We start from the raw sequence: 20,163 nt of genomic DNA on the forward strand, positions 1-20,163 counted from the left end.
CAGCTGCTGTGCTGCAGATGTGACCCTGCTGATATGACAGCAGGAAAAGAAGCATCCAGACCCCTCAGCAGCCTTGACGGAGAGACAGCGGCACTGAACTGTACAGGTGGACCTGTTCACAGTCTGTGGAGTCTGTGTTTGTGCACAAAGCAGAAACAATCTGGTGTTTTACACACATCGTGTACATGTACTGCAGTATTAACTTTAGCTTTCTAAGTGGTACTTACATCACCGACATCAAAATACAGTAGTAGTGCAAGTGCTGCACTAAGCATGATAAAAAGACCCTGGGTTTGGCCCCTACCAATCATTACCCCCACTCCTACCCCCACCCCCCTATATTGTGTGTATATATACATATATAAAAAGATATATACATACACAAAGTAAAGTGCACTTTCTAAACGGATTACACACATGCTGGTTATGTGACATGACGTCAAAACTCCCTTGTAATGTAGCATCTACAGTACATGCACCTTAGCCAGAGGCAAAGCTAGCCCTGCATATAAAGATGGATGCAATGACAGCTCCCAAAAGTGAAGTCAAGTCATGTTGGTGCAACAGTCAAACGCATCAAAGTATCTAAGTGGGGTTTTGATGAGTTATTTGATGTTATAATAATGTGTTGAAATTGCCCACAGCTCCTTTTTGTCCAGTTGCCTCTGCAGATGGAAGATCAGTACACAATCAAATATTGTGAGACAAGTTGAAGTCTGAAAGGTACATCCATACTTTTCTGAGACTTGCGAGAAATAGTTGAAACAAAGAGGCGAGCTCTGACGACTTGTGACGACAGAAGATTGAAATGTTGCTAAGCTCACTGTAGATCTGCTGCTCCTAACCAAAAATATTATTTGCAAAATGTTGCCAGTCTAACATTTACCCCTTTGGTTTGACAACAACAGCATGGCCATGAGAATCAGATGTGAGAGGAAGCTTTGTTGGAGCAGCCCTGCATGGGAAGGAATGGGAGTGAATAATATTATCCGACTGTGACGCAAGCAGCCACAAGGAGAGCGCTCTCCCCTCCGCCTTATCAAGGTGACCACAAACAGCTGTTACTATGTGGTGGGTCAAAAGGCCAGAAACACCTTTCTGCCTGATTACGCTTTTATTTTTCACTAGTTTGAAACACATTATATTCTGGGAGGGAAACTGAATTCAGTGGGTTTGACTGGCAGGAAAATAAAAGATTCTAGATGGCTAATTGTTAAGTTATTCTAGAATACGAAATGTTAAATGAATTATCATTTAATTTCTTCGGCAGAATATCACAGTAAGTGTCAAGTGAACAGGCAAATTTCTTATTCACGTTGATTATTATATAGCATGCTAGCATTAGCCACAGCTTTGCATTGAGTTTTGGCTGTATGTGTTATGCTCTTCCTTCTCTTCCAGGAATAGAGAACATGTAACCATCACTTACTCACAGGCTGAAACAACCAAATAGACTTTACTGAAAATGAAAACAAAACTAACAGAACTGAAAGGTTGAAATATATAATAACATGATTAATATAAAGGTAGATAAAGTTAATCCATTAAAATAATAACAGAATAAAATTGAGCAATGGGCCAGAGTAAATAATATTCAGACAGTTTCCTGGTTTTTTGCTTTTGACCTTCTTATATGTTTGTTAAATGGAGATTTTTTCTTTTGCACATTTCACAATAGGGGGATTGAAATTACCTTTATATTTGTTTTGATATATTCTTCAGATTTTTGTATTTAGTTGTGAAGATATATTTATATTTGTATTTAGCTCTGATGATGATGTTGTGAACTATAAGTTCATTATGTTCACTGTGACTCCTGGCTGGACAAATGTGACATCAGGAGCTCAGAAGATCATGTGAGGAATCACATCTGTTCTGGGTCGTGTTACAAGAACATTATTATATATATTATAATATATTATATATTTAGGTGTCTGTCTAGGTGCAACTATGAATTACGGGATTACATTTTCTCCTCTCCCTTCATAAAATATGGTGCAGTGTTTCCTCTGCTAAAGGAGATACGGTAGGAAGCAGTGAAACTCCATCCCCTATCATTCTTGAGACAGCTCGTACTTTGGTAATCACTACAACACTTCCAGGTCTTCTCACGTAGATAGGACCCTTTCTAGGCAATAAAGTACATTTCACTTTAAACACAGGCTTCGGTTTGCACAGTGGTCCTTTAAGAAGTGGTGGACTGCACATCAGGAGCACATGGTAGCAAAATCCATCTTTTCGACAGCAACTGCACCTACAATAATAAATAAGAGCTGAAATATCTCTGTATCTAGAAGTGCCTTGAGATAATGTATATCATGATTTGGTGGTATACAAATAAAATTAAATAGAATTGAAATACTAATGGTAGAGTGACAAGTAAAAGAATGTGTCCTAACACAACTTATGACGACAACATTGTCTCAGCCCATCTACCCCCAGCATGCTATAACACCCATGCTGGATGGTTCCTGTAGTGTTCTACTGCTCTCATTCACTCCAGGAACACAAGACCAGCTCACTCCTGTCAATGTAGTTTTGCTCAAGGCAAAACGAGCCCATTACTAACATTACATGAGTTGAATCCAGTGGACAGTGAGAGATGAGTAAAGAATACTAATTTAATAAAGAAGAGGTATATTCTCTAACAGCCCAGGGAACACTTCTCCAAAATGCTGTTCTCAACATATTTTTAACAGTTTGTATTTGTGTTTGCTTAATTACACTTTATGAAGCATTGCGTTAGTTCATGCAGGACACAGAGTCATGTGCTCAGCTACTGATTATGGGTGCTCGTCAGTCACCCACCAATCACAGCCCATTCTCTCACAGTCCCTTTAAACACGACCTCAACCACTGATCCCTGCTCAGCTACACTGCCACTCACCGACAGGCTCTAGGTTATGATTCCAACTCCTCCAACTGCATACATGTGTCCAGATACTAGTCCAGAGGCAACTGCTTCCTCTCCAACATGAGATACCTCTGGATAAAGACTGAGACTGTGAATGTACTCACTAATCTCACAGTGATGCAGATGAAGCATAAAGAGCCATTTGATTTATCAGGCTGCTCCACACAGGGCGGAGATAACCCTCACCACTTGGAAAGATGATAACTCCAGCCATGTCAAAGTAAAATGAGTCAGCTGTTTATAATCCCCCTGAAGCCAAAACAAAAAGACGAGTTGTGTTGAATCTGATATTGTTATAAAATGTTTCAAAACTCAAAACAACTCTGTGAGCAAGATGGAACGGAATGGTCAAACCTGAAATTGCTTTTCTCCCGCAGTGGCTTCAAATCAACATGGAAAAACAACATACAGCAAGTTTTTATATTTATATATTTTATTACAGTCAAAGTGGAATAAATAATGAATGCAGAAAAGTATTTTACATAAAACCTGTTCATACCCACAATATGAAAAATATACAACATACAAGATAATTACAGACAGAGGAAACCACTGAAGTAGTAATGACAAGTTCAATAAGAACCATTTAATAAATACTCAAACATTAGAACATTCTGCCCTGCTAATGACTTCACTCCGTCAAAGTACCGTGAAAAAGTACAAAAGGATCAATGCATGTGAACAGATGTAATAAATGTATATAACTGATAAGCATCCCAGACTATCCTAGATTTTATATACATGTGAAACTGACTAACAAGGAAACGTCATTTGCTGCAGTGGCTCACAAAGCAACTGCATGATTATTAACATGCAGTGAATAATTTAAATGAAAATGAGGAATTCCAAAACAAAGAATGAATCTTCACACAGAGGAGAAAAGGATTCAGTGACAAGATGAACTACAGATATGATGTGGAGAAATATATGAATCGTATAAATGTTACTGTGGAAGCTCCAGTACAACATATTCACTGTGTAAAACATGATTTGGAGAATCTGACACAACAACTAAATAATGTGACATGAGACATGAGTCAGTATCTGTCCTCTGCTGCTGTATAGTAACTGTCTGCAGGTACAGAGATGCAGGCAGGAGGGACGGGTTCGTCTCAGACAGCACAAAGGTTTGACCAGGTTCATGACAAACTAACTTCATCATTCAGACCACAGACAGACAGCCTTCGTTGAAAACGATTCAAGTAAACATAAGAGCATAGTTCAACCTCTTTACTGAAGTTAAAGTGTAAAAGTATTGAAATGTACTCAAAGTATAAAAGCAAAAGGTTTCTGTAAGGCTGTATCTGTGCAAATCAAACTGAGAATCATATCATATTAATGTAGGACAAAGACTGTTTAACCTAAACAACTGAAATGAAAACACATTATTGTCCAGGAGAAAATGTGGGATATAATGTATTGATTTAAAATTTGAATTTGCATGAGGCCAGTGATGGGGAATGTTTTGCTGCCCTGCTTTGTCGTAAACATTTTCAATGTTCTCACGTCGTTACTCCTCGTCTCCTGTCTGTTTCGATCCGGTAACTATAAATATGCATATCTACATGAGGTCAGAGGTCAAGAGTTGAGTCTCATCGCTCTGTCACAGGGTGAGGGAGGCCTGTTGGATGTGCTGGTTTAATCCTCCTTTTTGATGAGGAAACTTTGTTTTTCCTTTGGGGCTGTTTTTTCTTTCTGTACGCTTCCCTCTTTGGACTGTCGGGAGTGCCCAGGTGCTCTAAAAGTTTCTTGTGAAATACTGCTTCGAACTGCTGTGCCTGCAAAACAAAGACAGGACAAAAAAATGAGTTGACTCAAGGACATGGAGCTCGGAGGTAGCAGGGAAACCTTGGCCCTCTGTGGGACCTGCACTGTTCCACGAGAGCTTATCAGGGATGTCACTTTAGTTAAAGTGTATTTCTTGCTTTTGTCTGTGGTATTGAAGACATTATTTTTACGTTAAATTTGTTAAAATGTATTTGTCGTGGTGTACGTGGGCCAATTTCTTTGTGAGAATGGATTCTGCGCTCATTCTCAGATTTGGGGTTTTTGCGGTGGTCGTTGCTTTATACACTGTGTTTCACTGCAAACTGCAGTGGAGCACGACAACATTACTTCTGCTTTAGTTGTCATGACATCGAACATGTGGTCGTAAGTTGAAAAGGACTGTACCCCTGCACTCGTTCCAGTGATTCGTTTTTGATTGGTCTGATTGTAAAACTATGGTAAATGGTTTGTATTTATATAGAACATTTCCTGGTCTTGACCACTCAAAGTGCTTTATACTACAGTTTGCCATTCACCCATTCACCCATTCACACACACATTCATACAGTACATCTATTAGCAGCACTTTTTTGTTCTATGAGGCAATTTGGGGTTCAGCATCTTGCCCAAAGACACTTTGGCATGCAGATGGGGAAGACTGGGGATCAAACTGTCGCCCTTCTAGTTGGAGGACGACTTTTCTAACCCTCAGCCACAGCCGTCCTATCAAGTGCATTTCAAAGCTGTGTATACATTTCGGGGAATTACTTTTTATTAAATAGTTCTTACCATATCTTGCTGTGTCGTGGTTTGTGCCGTTGTGGTTGTGGCTGGCCCAGCGGTGGTAAGTTCCTGGCTCTTTGGTTTGGCACAGTACTTCTCCAGATGCTGGAGGTCACAGCCACCTGTTCGGCAGCACTGATCGACTATCCCCTTCCCTCTGGGCCGACCACCGTAACCAGACCACGTACCTTTACCTGCAGAGGTAAACAAGGCAACTCATGTCAAGCTGCGGTATCTTCCAGCCATTCAATTACAGGTTGTTGTTCTGATAGAGACGGTTGTGGGGAACATGAATATCCTGTCTTCTTTAAATTCACCTGCACATTGTCATTGTTTGGCTTTGACCCTTCTTTTTTTAGATTAGCCTGATAATATATTGTATATAGTAGCTTGGTACTGCTTTAGCATTTCATCCAGTGCCACCAGCAGGTCAGTTTTCAATTAACTAGTAAAGCCCTTCAACACATGCTAGACAGACAGGAACCAAAACCTCTAATGACTTTAAATTTTTTTTAAATGTGTTTGAAATGGGGTAAAACCCTCCCGGAGAACACAACAACATCATATGTAAAGTACATGGGCCCACTCTGAAGTGTTGTGCGCTCTTCTTTTTTGTAAGTGTGAAAGCTGGACCCGTCTCAGATAACAAGTGTTTTAACAATAAAGCTATCACACGCCGAGGCACAGTGTTCTGGTTAGCGCGCTACCCGTTTTGGTGGACTGCCACCACTCTGATAGCAGATGGAGAGGGTGGCCTTGGTCAGAACAGGGGAAAGGTAATCAGGTGAAAGGGCCTGTTGGGGACTCTATTGGTGCTGTGGGAAAAATTATAATCTCACAATAATGACCTGTTCAAGACGCTTCACCAAATAAGCTCTGCTGTGAAGTGTTTGGCCTCTGTTACTCCAACATGCTGCAGCAGCCAGCTCATCCACATGCCACATGTTTTTATCTCTTATTGTATAGTACAGTCAATCAGAGTATATTAGTGTACTGCTGAGGCCTAGGCTTATTTAATACAAATACATAGACAGGGCATGATTTGTTGTCGTGGAGCTGATAACGTGCTCAGATTAACTACAATGTTTGACTGTGGACACGATGACCATGACCATATCTGTGTTATTACACACCTCTGCTGGAGAAAGTGTTGCACAGAGGGTGGAATAACCCCGATAATATTTTATCCCATTGGTATTTTTTATATTGATAAAAATCTCCATTGAGTATTGGACCATAATGTGTAATTAAAAACCCTACTATTGTATTGAATCAGGTACTGTCATGACTGAATGATCGACAACATATGTACTGTCACTGTTTATTGTTTGTGTGCTGGATGTTGTGTGCACAGCTTTTTATTAACAGTCTGTGGTGCAGAGTGAAGTTAGAAAACTTTGTGTTCATCCTCATATCTGCATAAAAGCTGTTGTGGGACTCTTTTTCTTTTTTCCACCAATTTTATACACTATATTATATCAAATGAAACTAAATTTGCTAGATTACTGTTCAAATGTTTGGTTTATGTATCATTTTTAACAATTTACTTAACTGTTTTTATTTTCCATACATTACACGTCAGCTGTTTCAGAGGTCTGCTCAGCCAGCAACATCAACAACTTATCAAAATAAAAGCTCTGTAATCCTTCTTATTATAAAAGCATTACAGCGACACACCATTTGTTGTGTTTTTACTTGGTGGACAAATTACTCAAGAGGAAGTGATTCTATGATGTCACGACCGTTGAATGTCGGTCTGTCCAACATGGTAAAATAAAAATAATCTAATTATCAAAATAATAGCAGATAATATGCCTTCCACAGTCAGACAGCCTCTGTTCAAATTTCTGGAATTAGTAGATGACTAAACAGAGGTTGTTAATCCAACTTGATAGAACTCCAGAAAAGTTTATTTTGTCAAATGCGGTTTTGATAAAGTGATTAAGTAACGTGACTCTCTAAACACATTTGCAATCGATCAACTGACAGATAGTCAGTATACAACCAGTAAACCTATCAAATGTCGGCCTGTTTTCATATCCACAGTACTGTGGAAGACTGTTTGTGTCTGGATTCTTACCAGAGACACAGTATCAGTGTCTGATCAGACCCTAAGTGATTCTGCAGCAGGACAGAATGTTTACATGGACGCTGTGTGTGGTGCAGACGTTTCTAGGTTCTGCACTGCTACTGAACACTTTTTTAAAGGTGAGATACAAGTGTCCCTCTCCAGACCAGACTGTGCTGCAACAAACCCACACTGACATCCTCTCTTATAAAATACTATTAGACACTAATGTAACATTATAAGAGAGTATTTAATGTCTTCTGAATACAGATCTGAAAACATCTCCCAAGTAATAATGCAGGCTTTAACTGTTAAATCATTAAGACAAAATATTGAAATTAGATTTAAATTAATAACTGGATTTGAAAAAGCTGAAATTCATATATGTCTCCGTTAAAAGTCTGATACTGTTTACACCTGCACTGCAGTACAGAAATAACAGGGACAGACTGTGACACTGTGAAATGCCCTGCATTGATAATCACAGACAGGGATATGCATGATGATCTTTGTTCTGTTTCATATCATATCCTGATTATGGTTACAAGAACCAGAACCCGAATTCATTTAGATACTACTGGAAGATTATTTTATAAACTGTCCAAAAGACACCTGACCTTTCCACGCCCAACACAATAAAGCAACAACTTTCCCCTTGTCAACTAGAAAAGTCGAAATCTCCTCAGTAGCTTCTTTTGGTGACATTAGATAGATAGTGGATAAGGTGAAGATAGACTTACCTAAATATATCCCACGATCACCACACACAAATATGAGGTCACTGAGGAGATCCGAACCACAGCGGAGTCTGGTTGCCTCTGAGGACAGGGGCCAGCCTGCCAGACACATGATCTGCACACACAACACCTGAAGATGAGAAGAGAAACTTCATTACAAAACATATCTGTGCAGTTTGTCAGTCATCATGGTATCTTTGGACTTGTTGTTGGAGCGAACTCTTCAATACAAAATCTGCAACATACCATATTGAATTCATGTATTCAAGGTGCCCTAGTGCAACAGTTTGAGGTGCCAACCATCGACCTTAACTTTCCTGGTTAAAATCAGCCAGAACCTTTATTTTATTTTAGGTTATCATCCCTACTTATCCACCGTCTGCAACGAAATCTACAATCTACAAATTCATGTGGTCATTATGACTTTCCTAGAGCTTCTTCTCTTTGACCCCAGCTTTTCTAAAACCCTGGCCCTGCCCTTTATGAATGAAATCATGCATGTACAATAAATATTGCAATGAGTGAAAGAGGAGTCTCAGATTTTTGCCAATGATCCTGAAAATATTGTCATGAACGCATCTTCACGTGTAACGGATGTCAAGTTGTGATTTGTCAAGCTCTCAGTGGACTCAAAACATAGATGTTTCAATACATTAAGGACAGCGAGGTGTGGTTGACAGCATGAATCCACTCTCTGTCCTGTCAAACATAATTATAACAATACATGTTTTAATAAATAGAGGAAAATGATAAAGTGCCACTCCAAATAATTTTCGAATCAAATATATGAACGATTAATTCAACAAAATAACTAATGAATCAGTCTTACAAATGTCCCACCTTCTCATCAGCATATTAAGTGATCACTGGGTTGTATATTGGTCAATCTATCAACTAATTCCAACACCTTACTGACTATCTGTCTGTCTGACTATCTCTCTGTCTGACTGTCTGTCTGCCTGTCTGACTGTCTGTCTGCCTGTCTGCCTGTCTGACTGTCTGTCTGCCTGTCTGTCTGTCTGACTGTCTGTCTGCCTGTCTGACTGTCTGCCTGCCTGTCTGACTGTCTGTCTGCTTTTGAATTGAATAAACAAACAACCAGCACTCTATAGCAGTGTGCCTTCGGTCTGTGAACAGAGTTGAACATGTCTTCTTCTATGTCCTCTGATAAAGTACAGCTGCGGTCAGTCACTGGCAATAATATCTGACCCACCTCATCATGTTGATCATCTGATTATTTTAGTTTACAGGGTCAGACTGACACAGACATACAGGTGTCACCAGTGCTGATCTCCGTCATAGTAGCATCATTCGTAGAGTCATTTCAAAGTAAAAGCACAATTTAAAGTTAATCTTTCATTTTGAAAAGCTGCGAACTTGGGTCTGAAGACTGTGTCCTTTGCGTAAAAGACCTCTGAAATAACCGACATTCAATGAATGGAAAATGAACACATGTTGAGTAAATCATTCAATCTTATATAAAAAGCCAAACACACGAACAGAAATAAAGCTAATTCAGATTCATTTTATAGAAAAACATTGACTTTAAAATCTTCACTGCAGATAAACCAGGTAGGAGTTTTCTAACTTCACTCGGCACCAAAGACTGTTTATAACAAGCTCTGCACACAATGTCCAGCACAGAAACAATAAAAAGTGACAGTATATCATTCTGAAGTAGCTGCAGAGCTTTAACACAGGACAAAAGAACAGAACATTACAAACAGACAGGTTCAGATTGGACACTGCACCCGTAAAGACTTCAGCTGTTCTGCTGTGCAGCAGGAAAATTGACCAAATAACATTTTCTCAGTTTCCCGTGATTAAATCCTACTGACAACAAGTGAAGGTTAAGTTACAAATCAGTTGGTTCTTGGGAAATGAGAGGATAAGACATAATAGTGTCATGACATGAAGTTTCAACAGTGTAAACACAGAGAAGAGAAGGATCAGAATCACAACACGGCATCATTAACTTCCTGCCAGTCCTGGTCTACAGTTACAAGTGAAGTGAAAGCAGGTCTTACTGTGAGTGTCGATGGTCTGGCAGAGGAGCAGTACGTGGAGTGCATCCTGTCTGTGGGGACGTACCTCAGCCGACCTGCGGGCTTATACCCAGGCAGCAGGAGGGGAGGACCACAGCACCGAGGTTTCCTCCCCCTCGCTCCTCACTCATTACACTCACTCATATCTTATCCCCAACTCATATTAGAGGATTTCACATACTGTCACTGGGGCTGAACTTGTTCTGCTGTGTTCCTACTGTGACTGTGACAGGATATCCACACACTCACAGACACGATATCCGTCCCACTCATGTTCTGGTTGTATCAAATCTGATTTCGATCTGTCGATTCGACTTCGAGGTGTTTCTGTTATTTTGTGTTGGACAAAACAAATCAACTGACCGCACCCTTCAAAATGATCACGAACCTTTCTAACACAAAGTCCCAGTGGAAACTGTGCACCGCTAAGTTCCCTCCTGTTCATTATTGGACAGTGAATTGAAAGTAGTGGCCCTGAGAGCACAACACACTGCGGAAAGACAAAATAAAAGCACACGAAGACAAGCTCTTCATCAGTTTGATAACACATGAAAACACGTCAATTCACATAGAAGTTTTTTTTACATTTTGATTGCATGGCTCAGATATTGTGAACCATGATTAATACAGGTATCTTAATGACAGGTACACACACACAACCTCTCACATACATATACAACTTCAAACACACACACACACACAAACGTCTCTCCATGTGACACACCACTGATCAGTGACGACAAAAAATCCAGATATGATGACACTGGAGCTCATCACAATGTAGCAAAGCAGGAAAAAACTAAACAAAACAAAAGGGCTTTCATTTGAACTCATTTCCAACACCACGGACAGACAAGAGTATTTCTCCTTTTACAGTGAACGCCCTATAAAACTGTGTTCAGACTTACAAACTACTCAACAAGAACCTTAAAACATTGTGTGCAGGTGAACTGAGAAGAACTGCTGCTGATTGAGAGTTAAAGAGTAGGGTTTTGTCTAATGACTGCACTTTGAATGACCATAAATGATAAATCATGGGACTAATTGTGTCCTCACTTTACTTTCAGTGCCTAAAACATTTGCACAGTCCCCCCCTTGAATAAATGGAAAGCTGTGGGATGATGCGGAGGGTTCTGTGGGAGTTGTAAATGTTTCCACTTCAGAATCAGAATCAGCTTTATTGGCCATGTGTGCGTACACATACATGGACTTTGACTCTGGTTTTTCTGTTGCTCTCAACGTTCAGAAATAGACAACAAAGCAAAACAAGGTTAAGAAAACATTTATTACTATGTACAAGTATGAATATAAATATATCTGCTAAATGATATACATATGAACATAAAACAAAACAACTATGACAATGAAATGGAGAAATAGTGCAATGATGCAGAGTGCAGACATGGTAGAAAAAATATGGGAAAGATTGTCACAGGATTCTTTATATACATGAGATAGATGGAATATGTATTTATATATATATAATTTGGAATATAAAGGTACCGGATTATTGCACACAGATTGCTCCTGACACTGTATGACAGATTATAAATGTTCATCAGAGTGAAGGCCAGAGGAGAGAAGCTGTTCTGGTGTCTGGTGGTTTTGACCTTCAGTGCTCTGTAGCGCCTATCAGAGGGGAGGAGTTGGAACTGGTTGTGTCCAGGTTGCGATGGGTCTGCAGTGATGTGTCCTCACTCTGGAGATGTAGACGTCCTGGATGAAGGGCAGGCTCGCACCAATATTTTTTTCTGCAGACCTGTGTAAAACAATTGTCCTTAACCTGAGGACGTTAAGACTCCGTGAAGGTGCAGTGACAGGAGAGAAAACGCTGATGGGTTTGTCTCCACCAACCACTCAAGTTGCAAGAAATATGGTCACAATTGCCCCTTCTTTTGCTGAGTTACAGTATGTGTTCAGGGCATTATAATGTCAGTCTATCCTATTAGATATATATATGTTTATCACTTCATTGTTAATTTTTTATTAGTGTATTAAATCCTTTGAGGTGGACTGATATTTTAAAGAAATTCCACAGCTCCAGCCATAGGAATAATGCATTTATACTGAAATGCAAATAGTCTCTACTGTGATGTGCAGCACTACCTCTGTTTCTCACCATTACACGCACTTCCAAAAGCAGAACGGGGGGAGACTTGGATCGAAACACCAACCCTCTGTTTAGTGGACAGTCCGCACTACCCTCTGAGCCACATCCACTGATATGTGGTGGTCAATCTCTCCACAGAAGCCACACTGCTGTTAAACTGTCCAACAAATGATATATTTATTAAGTACTCAACAGAAGGGCTTAATATTGTTCAGTTGTTCTATATAAAGATGGATGATGTGTCTCAACTCCATTCCACTAAACAGACATAAAGCCACAACCTCTCAGGTATTAATTGGGGCATCTAGCGCATTTGGAGTAGTAGCAACCAGGGGATAGAGCTGCGATGTCGAGATCCCATAGATACACACGTTTGGTCAATCGTAAGTCAGTCTCAGCTGTCAATCACAATATTTCACCCAGTTTTTATAGCATCAAATAAAAAAAAACTTAAAAATACATCAGTGTGATGTTAACTACCTAAAAATACAGGATCCATCTTTCAGAAAATAATATTTAATGTACTTTTACCTCTCAGTTTGGTCAATGTCCCATCCATTAACGAAGAGGAGGCTGGGTTAAAGACTTATACTGCAGCCAGCCACCAGGGGGTGATGGAGATGCTTTGAGCCATCATGTCCTTCATCCCTCCATCCTTTTATGTAGTCTATGGTGAAAACTCCTTCCCAGCAAGCAGGACCTCACTTTTCCAGCTCATTTGCCAACAGACAGTATTTAAATAAACTGATCAAAAAATGAAATAGTAACTTTCTCATTTGGAAAATATCAAAACCTATTGAAGTGACATGATGTGCTATCCAGTCTGTGGACAGCCCTGTGACTGCCTGACACTCACAGTCCAAACACATGCAGGTTCATTAGAGACTCTAAGTTGCCCGTAATAGTGAGTGTTTATTTGTCTCTGTGTCAGCACTGTGATGGACTGGTGACCGGTACAGGCAGAACCCAGCCTCTCACCGAATGTCTGCTGGGGCGGGCTCCTGCCCCCAGCAGATAATCAGTGCAGCTAACGAATGAGTTCATGAATGAATAACATGCTGTAAAATTCTGTGTACATTTCTGTTGTCGGCTATGTGGCACTGAATGACTGAAACACGCTGCAGTGGTCACTTCTCTGTGAGAGCGATGAGTTTATTTCAAGTTTTTCAAAAAAAAACCCATCAGACTCTAGTAATGATCCCAAAATAAGGATTTTTCTAAGTGTTTAAAAGATCAATCTGAGCAGACTGATATTTCTCTGAGCAGGCTCTCTCTGTAGCCTGGGCATGAACTTAATTACATCACAACAGTAAACCTTGTATGAGCACTGACATGACAATAGACAAACAGATATATGTAGTGTGTCATTATAATTCCAATGCTATGTTTGATTCTTTTCAAGGCCACTGGGCATCTGTTAACTACAAGACAAAAAGTCCCACTTGTGACCCCTGAAGGTGGGTCATGCACTTACACTTAAGGTCCAGTGTGTAAGATTTACGTGAAATGGATATTTTGGCAGAAACTGAATATAAAATAAACCCGGAGATGTTTTCACTAGTGTGTTTCATCTAAATTATACAAATTTGTACTATTTATATCTTAAATAATTTATATTTACAGGATGAGACCCTCTCTACGGAGGCCGCCATGTTTTTTTACATTAGTCCAGACTGGACAAACTAAACACCTTTTGAGTTTTTATGACAACTGAAGCTACCACAGTTTCTTTTTCATGTTTGGAAGGAGAGGGTGAGGTGAGGGGTGTTCAGCTGCAACATGCAACTTCACCACTAGATGTCAGTTAATCCTACACACTGAACCTTTAATAAAAACAAAGTGAGATGTGATTCAAGAGGAGATGAGATCCTTAGAACCTCAATAGCAGTATGTAAATATGCAAGTTTGGCCTGATGCCAGTGCTAGAAAAACAAATCGGGTTTCAGGAAAAACATAAATCTTACTCTAGAGCAAATGTCAAGGGAATGTGATGATTGTTAGCTGTTAGCTATCAGGTTATTTACATGCACACTGGTTTCTGATTATATTCTGGGTTTCACATTTATATTGGATACAAGTCACATCGTCAGTATAAACCATACATGTTCATGGTATGCTTAAAAACCAACTGATTCTTACAAAACAATTTATTTGAGTCCCAATCAAAGTTGAGGTAAAATTCCCATTCCGGTCTCTTCTAGAAATAATTCTTGGGGCTGCACTTAAACGCGATTTTTTTGTGAAACTGACATATCATTACTGCCAAGTATGAGTGAGCAGTTACTGTGAATTCAGATCGTTGACTGCAGCTTCATTCTGTCGGAGTCTGGCCTTCATTTGAGCGATCCTCTCCTCCCGCTCCAGCTCATCAAAGTCACACTCCCTCACCAGCGACTCTCTCCCTGTGCAGCTTTGGTTGCTGTTGTTTGTCACTCCACTACAGTCCATGTGCACATCACCGTCCCTTTCACCTTTTTGACCCGTGGGCTCTGCTTCATCACTGGCCAGGTCCTGCATCTCACGGTCACCACTGTCCTGATTGGCCCCCACCTCGTGGTCCCCCTCAGGATGAAACCAGGCTTGCTCTGGGACTGCTGCTGCTTCCTCTGCTGCCTGCTGTCCTGCAGCATCCTTGTGACTGTGGCCATCCACTTGCTGCACACAGTCGGTGGACTGTCGGACAGAGTGAGCAGACTTGGATGGGGACACATTCTTATTTTCACTGAGTGTTAGTTCGCGTGTAGTGCGCATCTTCCTGGGCCTGTTGTCATTTAGCAGCTCCTGGAGGAAAAAATGAGGTAGTATCACATAAGACTTTTTGAAAATAATAAACAGATAAACCTGTCCACCGACTTACAAGTACATGCTAATTTTCATGATTTTGAACAACTTGACTGCGGTTTAATTCATTTTACTGAATTCAATTCCAGTTTAGGTGTAGATACATCTGAAAGATGATAATGAGTAATTGGAGAAACTTTTCACAGCAACATGTCTGAATACTAATGTCAGACGACGATGCCGACGCCACCGTCTGCTGCACCACCCCTCATCTGTATCCTGGGGAGGATCTGTGGCTATTGTGAGTCTTGATTCACTTCCAAGGCTAAAGCTACGTCCACTCCACACAAGTTTAAGTTTTAAAAAACAGTTTTAAATTTCCCCCTACAGACTTTTGGAAACATTGACACAGACACTAACATTGTCTTTCTGATTGAGTGTTGCCAAGACTTACTGTAATTAACAATTGCGAGAAAATGAATGAATGTTCATACTTTTCATCATTGTTATTCCTTCTAAGCAGTATTTATGCAACCAAGCGACCGACTGCAGAGTACATAATCTGCTTCCTGTTTACCCGCACATGCAGAGTGTATGTGAAATATCATGTCATGTGTTAGCTTGCAAATATGGAAATGGTTTGGTTTTTGAAATGTATTTGTATGATCGTAAAGCTAGACATGTAAAATTGACTTGTCGTGTTTTCCCATGCTGTGACTTCACCAACTGAAACGTCAAGTTACCTTCTTCTGGCTTTCAGATGACGATGAGTGAGTAGAGGGAGCCGGCCGCGGGTCACATGTGTCTTGTCGACTCTGGCTTGGATTGTGCTTACTGATGCACAGGTAAATGCATCCATGGTAGATGACAATAGCAGTGAAGCCGGCCTGTGGTGGTGAGCCCCGGGGACACAAGGAGGTGTGAGACTTGCATGTGGAAAGTGTTTTCCCCCAGGTCATTTCCTTCAGCATGTTGCAAATGGAACGGTTGTCAGAGACAATTTGCATTCTCAAAGGACCCACAGGAGGCCGGAACCTTCTGCCCAGCAGTGAGGACGTGTTTTCTAGTGAATCCTTCACTGCGTTGGATGCCAGTTTCTGCCCCTTCCTCCGTAAGACTGCTGGACTAATCCATATTGCCAGTTTCTTGGAGTCTTTGGAGTCATGCAGGGGGAGGCCCATTCTTTTGAGCAATGAGGCTGGTAAACTACACAGATGGATGGTGTTTACCTCAGTCTCCCTTGGGATGTAGATTTCCAGTCTGTTGAGGGAATCCATGTTCTGTGTATTTCCCTGTGTAAACACAAAACACACTTACAGTTATTATAAAGCTGGAATCAGTCCCCCTTCATTTCCTGCCTGCTAAATATTGAAGTTTAGAAATAGTGTTGGGCTTGCATCTGATAATGTACACAGTGAAACACCATGAAATTGGGTTTAAAGTTTAAACATCAATTCGTTTGAAATGACGCCACAATATCAACACTGATCATCAAATAATGATCAATATTTTTCTTAAATTAGTCAAATCTTTCTTCATAGCTGCACGCACTTACATTCATATCTGTGATCACTATATCCACTTTTAGAGTTTCCTTATGTTATAGTAGACACTGAAATGATAGTTTATACTCGGCAGGCTGCACCGCTCTGTCAGGGTTGAACAGGTATGCTTAACATAATGATGGCTGTCAGCCCAACCCTATATAGAAATGAAATCAAGGGATAGGACTAAACCTTCATTGCTCATACTATATAAACTGGCTCAATCTAACATTTCTATTCATAATTAGTGTCCAATATAACTAGATCAATCACTATTTTTAAATTCAGAGGTAGGTTCTAGTCGCCTTCTGATGATAACAAGCATTGACTCAGTGTGAGAATACAGCTTATTCCCTGCATGATATTAGATTCAAACTGAGTTTTTAATTATTTCTTATGGTTAAGCTTACTTTAATGGCTTCTGTGGGAGAAACTGATTTTGGATTATGGGTGCTGCTGCACAAGAGCATAAATTGACTGAAAACATTAAATACATTAAATTATGGGAGAACATTTGCCTGAGATAAAACATCTGAGCAGTTTAGTTACAGAACATTCACACTGAGAAGGCATTCCCCAGATTTCAAAGGTGTACTTGACATATCTCAATTCATAAAACACAGACAACAGCACATGACACCTTCCACAGGCTTACAGGGTATTAGTGGAGTCTGCAAATATTAAAGCACTCCCCTTACTGTTACGTCTGCTGTTCCCCTCCAGCTTCTTGTTTATAGGTTTAGATGAAAGTAGTACGAATGAATGATAATAACAGTATTGTTTACACAGAGGGAACTCTGTACCTCCTTCCAGAGTCCATGCATACTCAGAATACAACACAAGAGAGGGGACAGATCAAATCCCATTGGCCTAACAACTAGGCTTGTGGGCTCAAAAATGGCTTGTGCAGAGAGCGGAATGGTCATTCCAATAATTGTCCTGCTGTTTTAAGCAGACTGAGAATTTAAGCTCGTAGAGTTGACATCTGAGCTGATCAGCAGGTAGAGCCACAGAGGACACAGCAGTCGGGCCCCAGGTGATCTGAGGCTAGTGGAGGTTTCTCCAAATTGTAGAAACCTTCTCCAGCGACTGACACCGACAGAATCCCAGCAGACGTGGGAGACGTGAGTGAACACGATGTAAATAAAGCTCCAGTTTCCTTCTGGTGATTCTGCCCAGTATGAACCTGCCTGTCAATCATCCGGCAGTCAATTAAGCAGACACGCCCCCCAATCTATGGATTTTTAAGCTCTAATATCGAATTAATTACGATATTATTTTCAGATGGACCACCAGATCCCTGATGAGAAGGAAAGTATCTAGCGAATGAGACCATAATCACCAGCGGGAACAGGATTTTATGGGAGAAGTTGGCATTTGTTTGAATGGCAGTCTCCCCTGCTGGATCTCCGAGGTATTACACTTTAAAGCACTTCCGCATAGGCTTCTTCCTCTGGAATCGAAACCTACGTCCATTGTTATACAGTCGGTTGTCTTCACTTTGAGTAACACTGAATTAAAGACTAAAGTGGAAGATGTTTAGTCCGCGTGTCTGGAGGTGACGCCTCAGTGAATGACTGAGAACGGGTTCGAACCCTGCGGAAGCGCCGCAGACCTCACCGTGCATGTCTCTGTGCTGATGGTGAACACAGGAGCTCAGAGCCACTGAGGTAGATCAGCAGTAAGATGTAAATACACATGCGACCCGGTCCTTTACAGCGACACGTCTCAGTGGCGCAGCTGAACAGGATCCTAACGGGATCACTGGGACTAGTTTAAACACGTCCGCTGGAAATAAAGCGCAGGCTTTGGAGGAGGAATATGTCTCTGTCCTGAACGAGGCAGCCGTTTCACCACAGCTCACCTCCGAGCTGATGGTGTTTAAATGATGATCACAGAAATGTTGCTCTTACCTTCTTCTTGTTCTTCTTCTTGATCCTCTGCTTCTTCTTCTTCTTCGATGGCAGGGTTGCAAACAACTTACAAGCGAAATGCCGCCACCCTCTGGAAAGTGTGGATCAGAGGAGTCGATAACTGGATTCAGTTCTTTACAAGTGCATCACCACTGTCCACTGGACTGGAGTGTGGATGAAGAGAGAGAACAGATTCATATCGAAACCAAATTTAAAGTCAGTGTTGTTCTTTCCATAGTGACTAAATAGGTGACTCATCATAAGAGTGTGTTGTGTGCTCCACAAGTTCTGGCAGGTGCTTACCTGTTTCATGTTGAATCCTGTCCCGTCTTTTCTCCCGTGCTTCCTTTTGTTTACACCACTCCAACTGACAAACGTTTTTTCTGCGTTGTTGTCTTTTCACCACCTACTAGATCAGAGCTTGAACAGTTAACTGGTTGGATAACATATCCCTGTGACTCCAGTAAATAATAAGAATACCAGCAGATTCTCCCCAGTATAGTCCTTTCAACCCTTTCTCATCCTATCTGTTGCGATCTCTCAGCTGGTTTATCACAGGACGTTCAGAATCCAGTGGGTGTAAACCTGTATGTCCTGTTCTCAGCCAGGTAATAACCAAATCTTTCTGATTGCTTCCGCCCCATGGTCTACCAACGCCCTGACGGTTAAAATAGCGGTAGGGAGTTTACACCTAATATTTCTGCCACGTTTTACTCATATGATCCTTTATGATGGTTTCAACCCTTGCTTTACTTACAGTAATCATTTTTAAGCTGATGTGCCTTCTCATTTTTTTCTTTTTAGCTCTTATTTTAAGTTAACTGACCAAATTTTACAGTCGCTTTCAAAGATTTTAAAATCCATCAGGTATTTGTGAATGGATAAATGTCCACTGTCACCATTTCAAACACAGGCATCCCTCAGGGCTGTTCACTCTCCTTCCTGCTTTTTATTATGTGTACTGAAGAAGGGAGCTACAGTATCTTGTCAAGTTCTCTGATGCCTCCCTCTTCAACAGGGCCAAACATCTGATCATGGCTGTGCCTTATCCACCTTAGTCAAATGGTGAGATCACTGTAGATTTCAGGAAGTGCAGCGTCAAACCTAAAGCCAGCATCATCAGAAATCAGAAACCAGAAAAGATTTTTATTGCCAAGTAAGTTTTTTACACATACATGGAATTTGTTTTGGTGTTGTTGGTGCATGTCAGACATCTCTAAATATAAGATAAGAAAATCAAGTATTAAAAATGTAACAATATAAATTTAAATTTAAAAACATATACAGAGCATAAACATGTTTTAATGGTAAAAAAATAAGAAGAAAAGCAGTACAATGTGCAAGTGTTCACAGTATGCAGAGTATTTCCAATATAAGTATATAGCTGAGCGTTAATGTAACGCATAGAGTTGTGAATGCAGTGTCAATGTGACATATGGAGGCAGAGGTGGAGTGTGAAAGAGTGTCAGGGTGGGTTCCGGGCCTCGTTGATAAGGCTAAT

At 40.6% G+C, this 20,163-nt stretch overlaps 1 protein-coding gene and 1 pseudogene across 2 annotated transcripts; both read right to left on the minus strand.

Moving 5' to 3' along the window:
• Positions 1 to 4,412: 4,412 nt before the first annotated feature.
• On the minus strand, positions 4,413 to 10,455 carry LOC109639654 (insulin-like growth factor I; annotated as a pseudogene).
• A 3,096-nt stretch (positions 10,456 to 13,551) lies between these two features.
• LOC109639647 (uncharacterized) lies at positions 13,552 to 19,187 on the minus strand. Of its 2 annotated transcripts, XM_069527287.1 has the most exons (4): positions 18,966 to 19,187; positions 18,663 to 18,826; positions 15,949 to 16,497; positions 13,552 to 15,205 (listed from the first exon to the last, which is right to left on the minus strand). In XM_069527287.1, the coding sequence occupies exons 3-4, from the start codon at positions 16,480 to 16,482 to the stop codon at positions 14,705 to 14,707; spliced, it is 1,035 nt and encodes a 344-aa protein (XP_069383388.1). In that variant the 5' UTR covers positions 16,483 to 16,497; positions 18,663 to 18,826; positions 18,966 to 19,187; the 3' UTR covers positions 13,552 to 14,704. The 2 variants fall into 2 exon arrangements, with proteins under 2 accessions (XP_069383388.1, XP_019958796.2); XM_020103237.2 differs by lacking the exons at positions 18,663 to 18,826; positions 18,966 to 19,187 and adding an exon at positions 18,370 to 18,639.
• Between the last annotated feature and the right edge of the window lie 976 nt (positions 19,188 to 20,163).

Source organism: Paralichthys olivaceus, chromosome 6, assembly GCF_024713975.1.
Source record: "Paralichthys olivaceus isolate ysfri-2021 chromosome 6, ASM2471397v2, whole genome shotgun sequence".
Lineage (NCBI taxonomy): Eukaryota > Metazoa > Chordata > Actinopteri > Pleuronectiformes > Paralichthyidae > Paralichthys > Paralichthys olivaceus.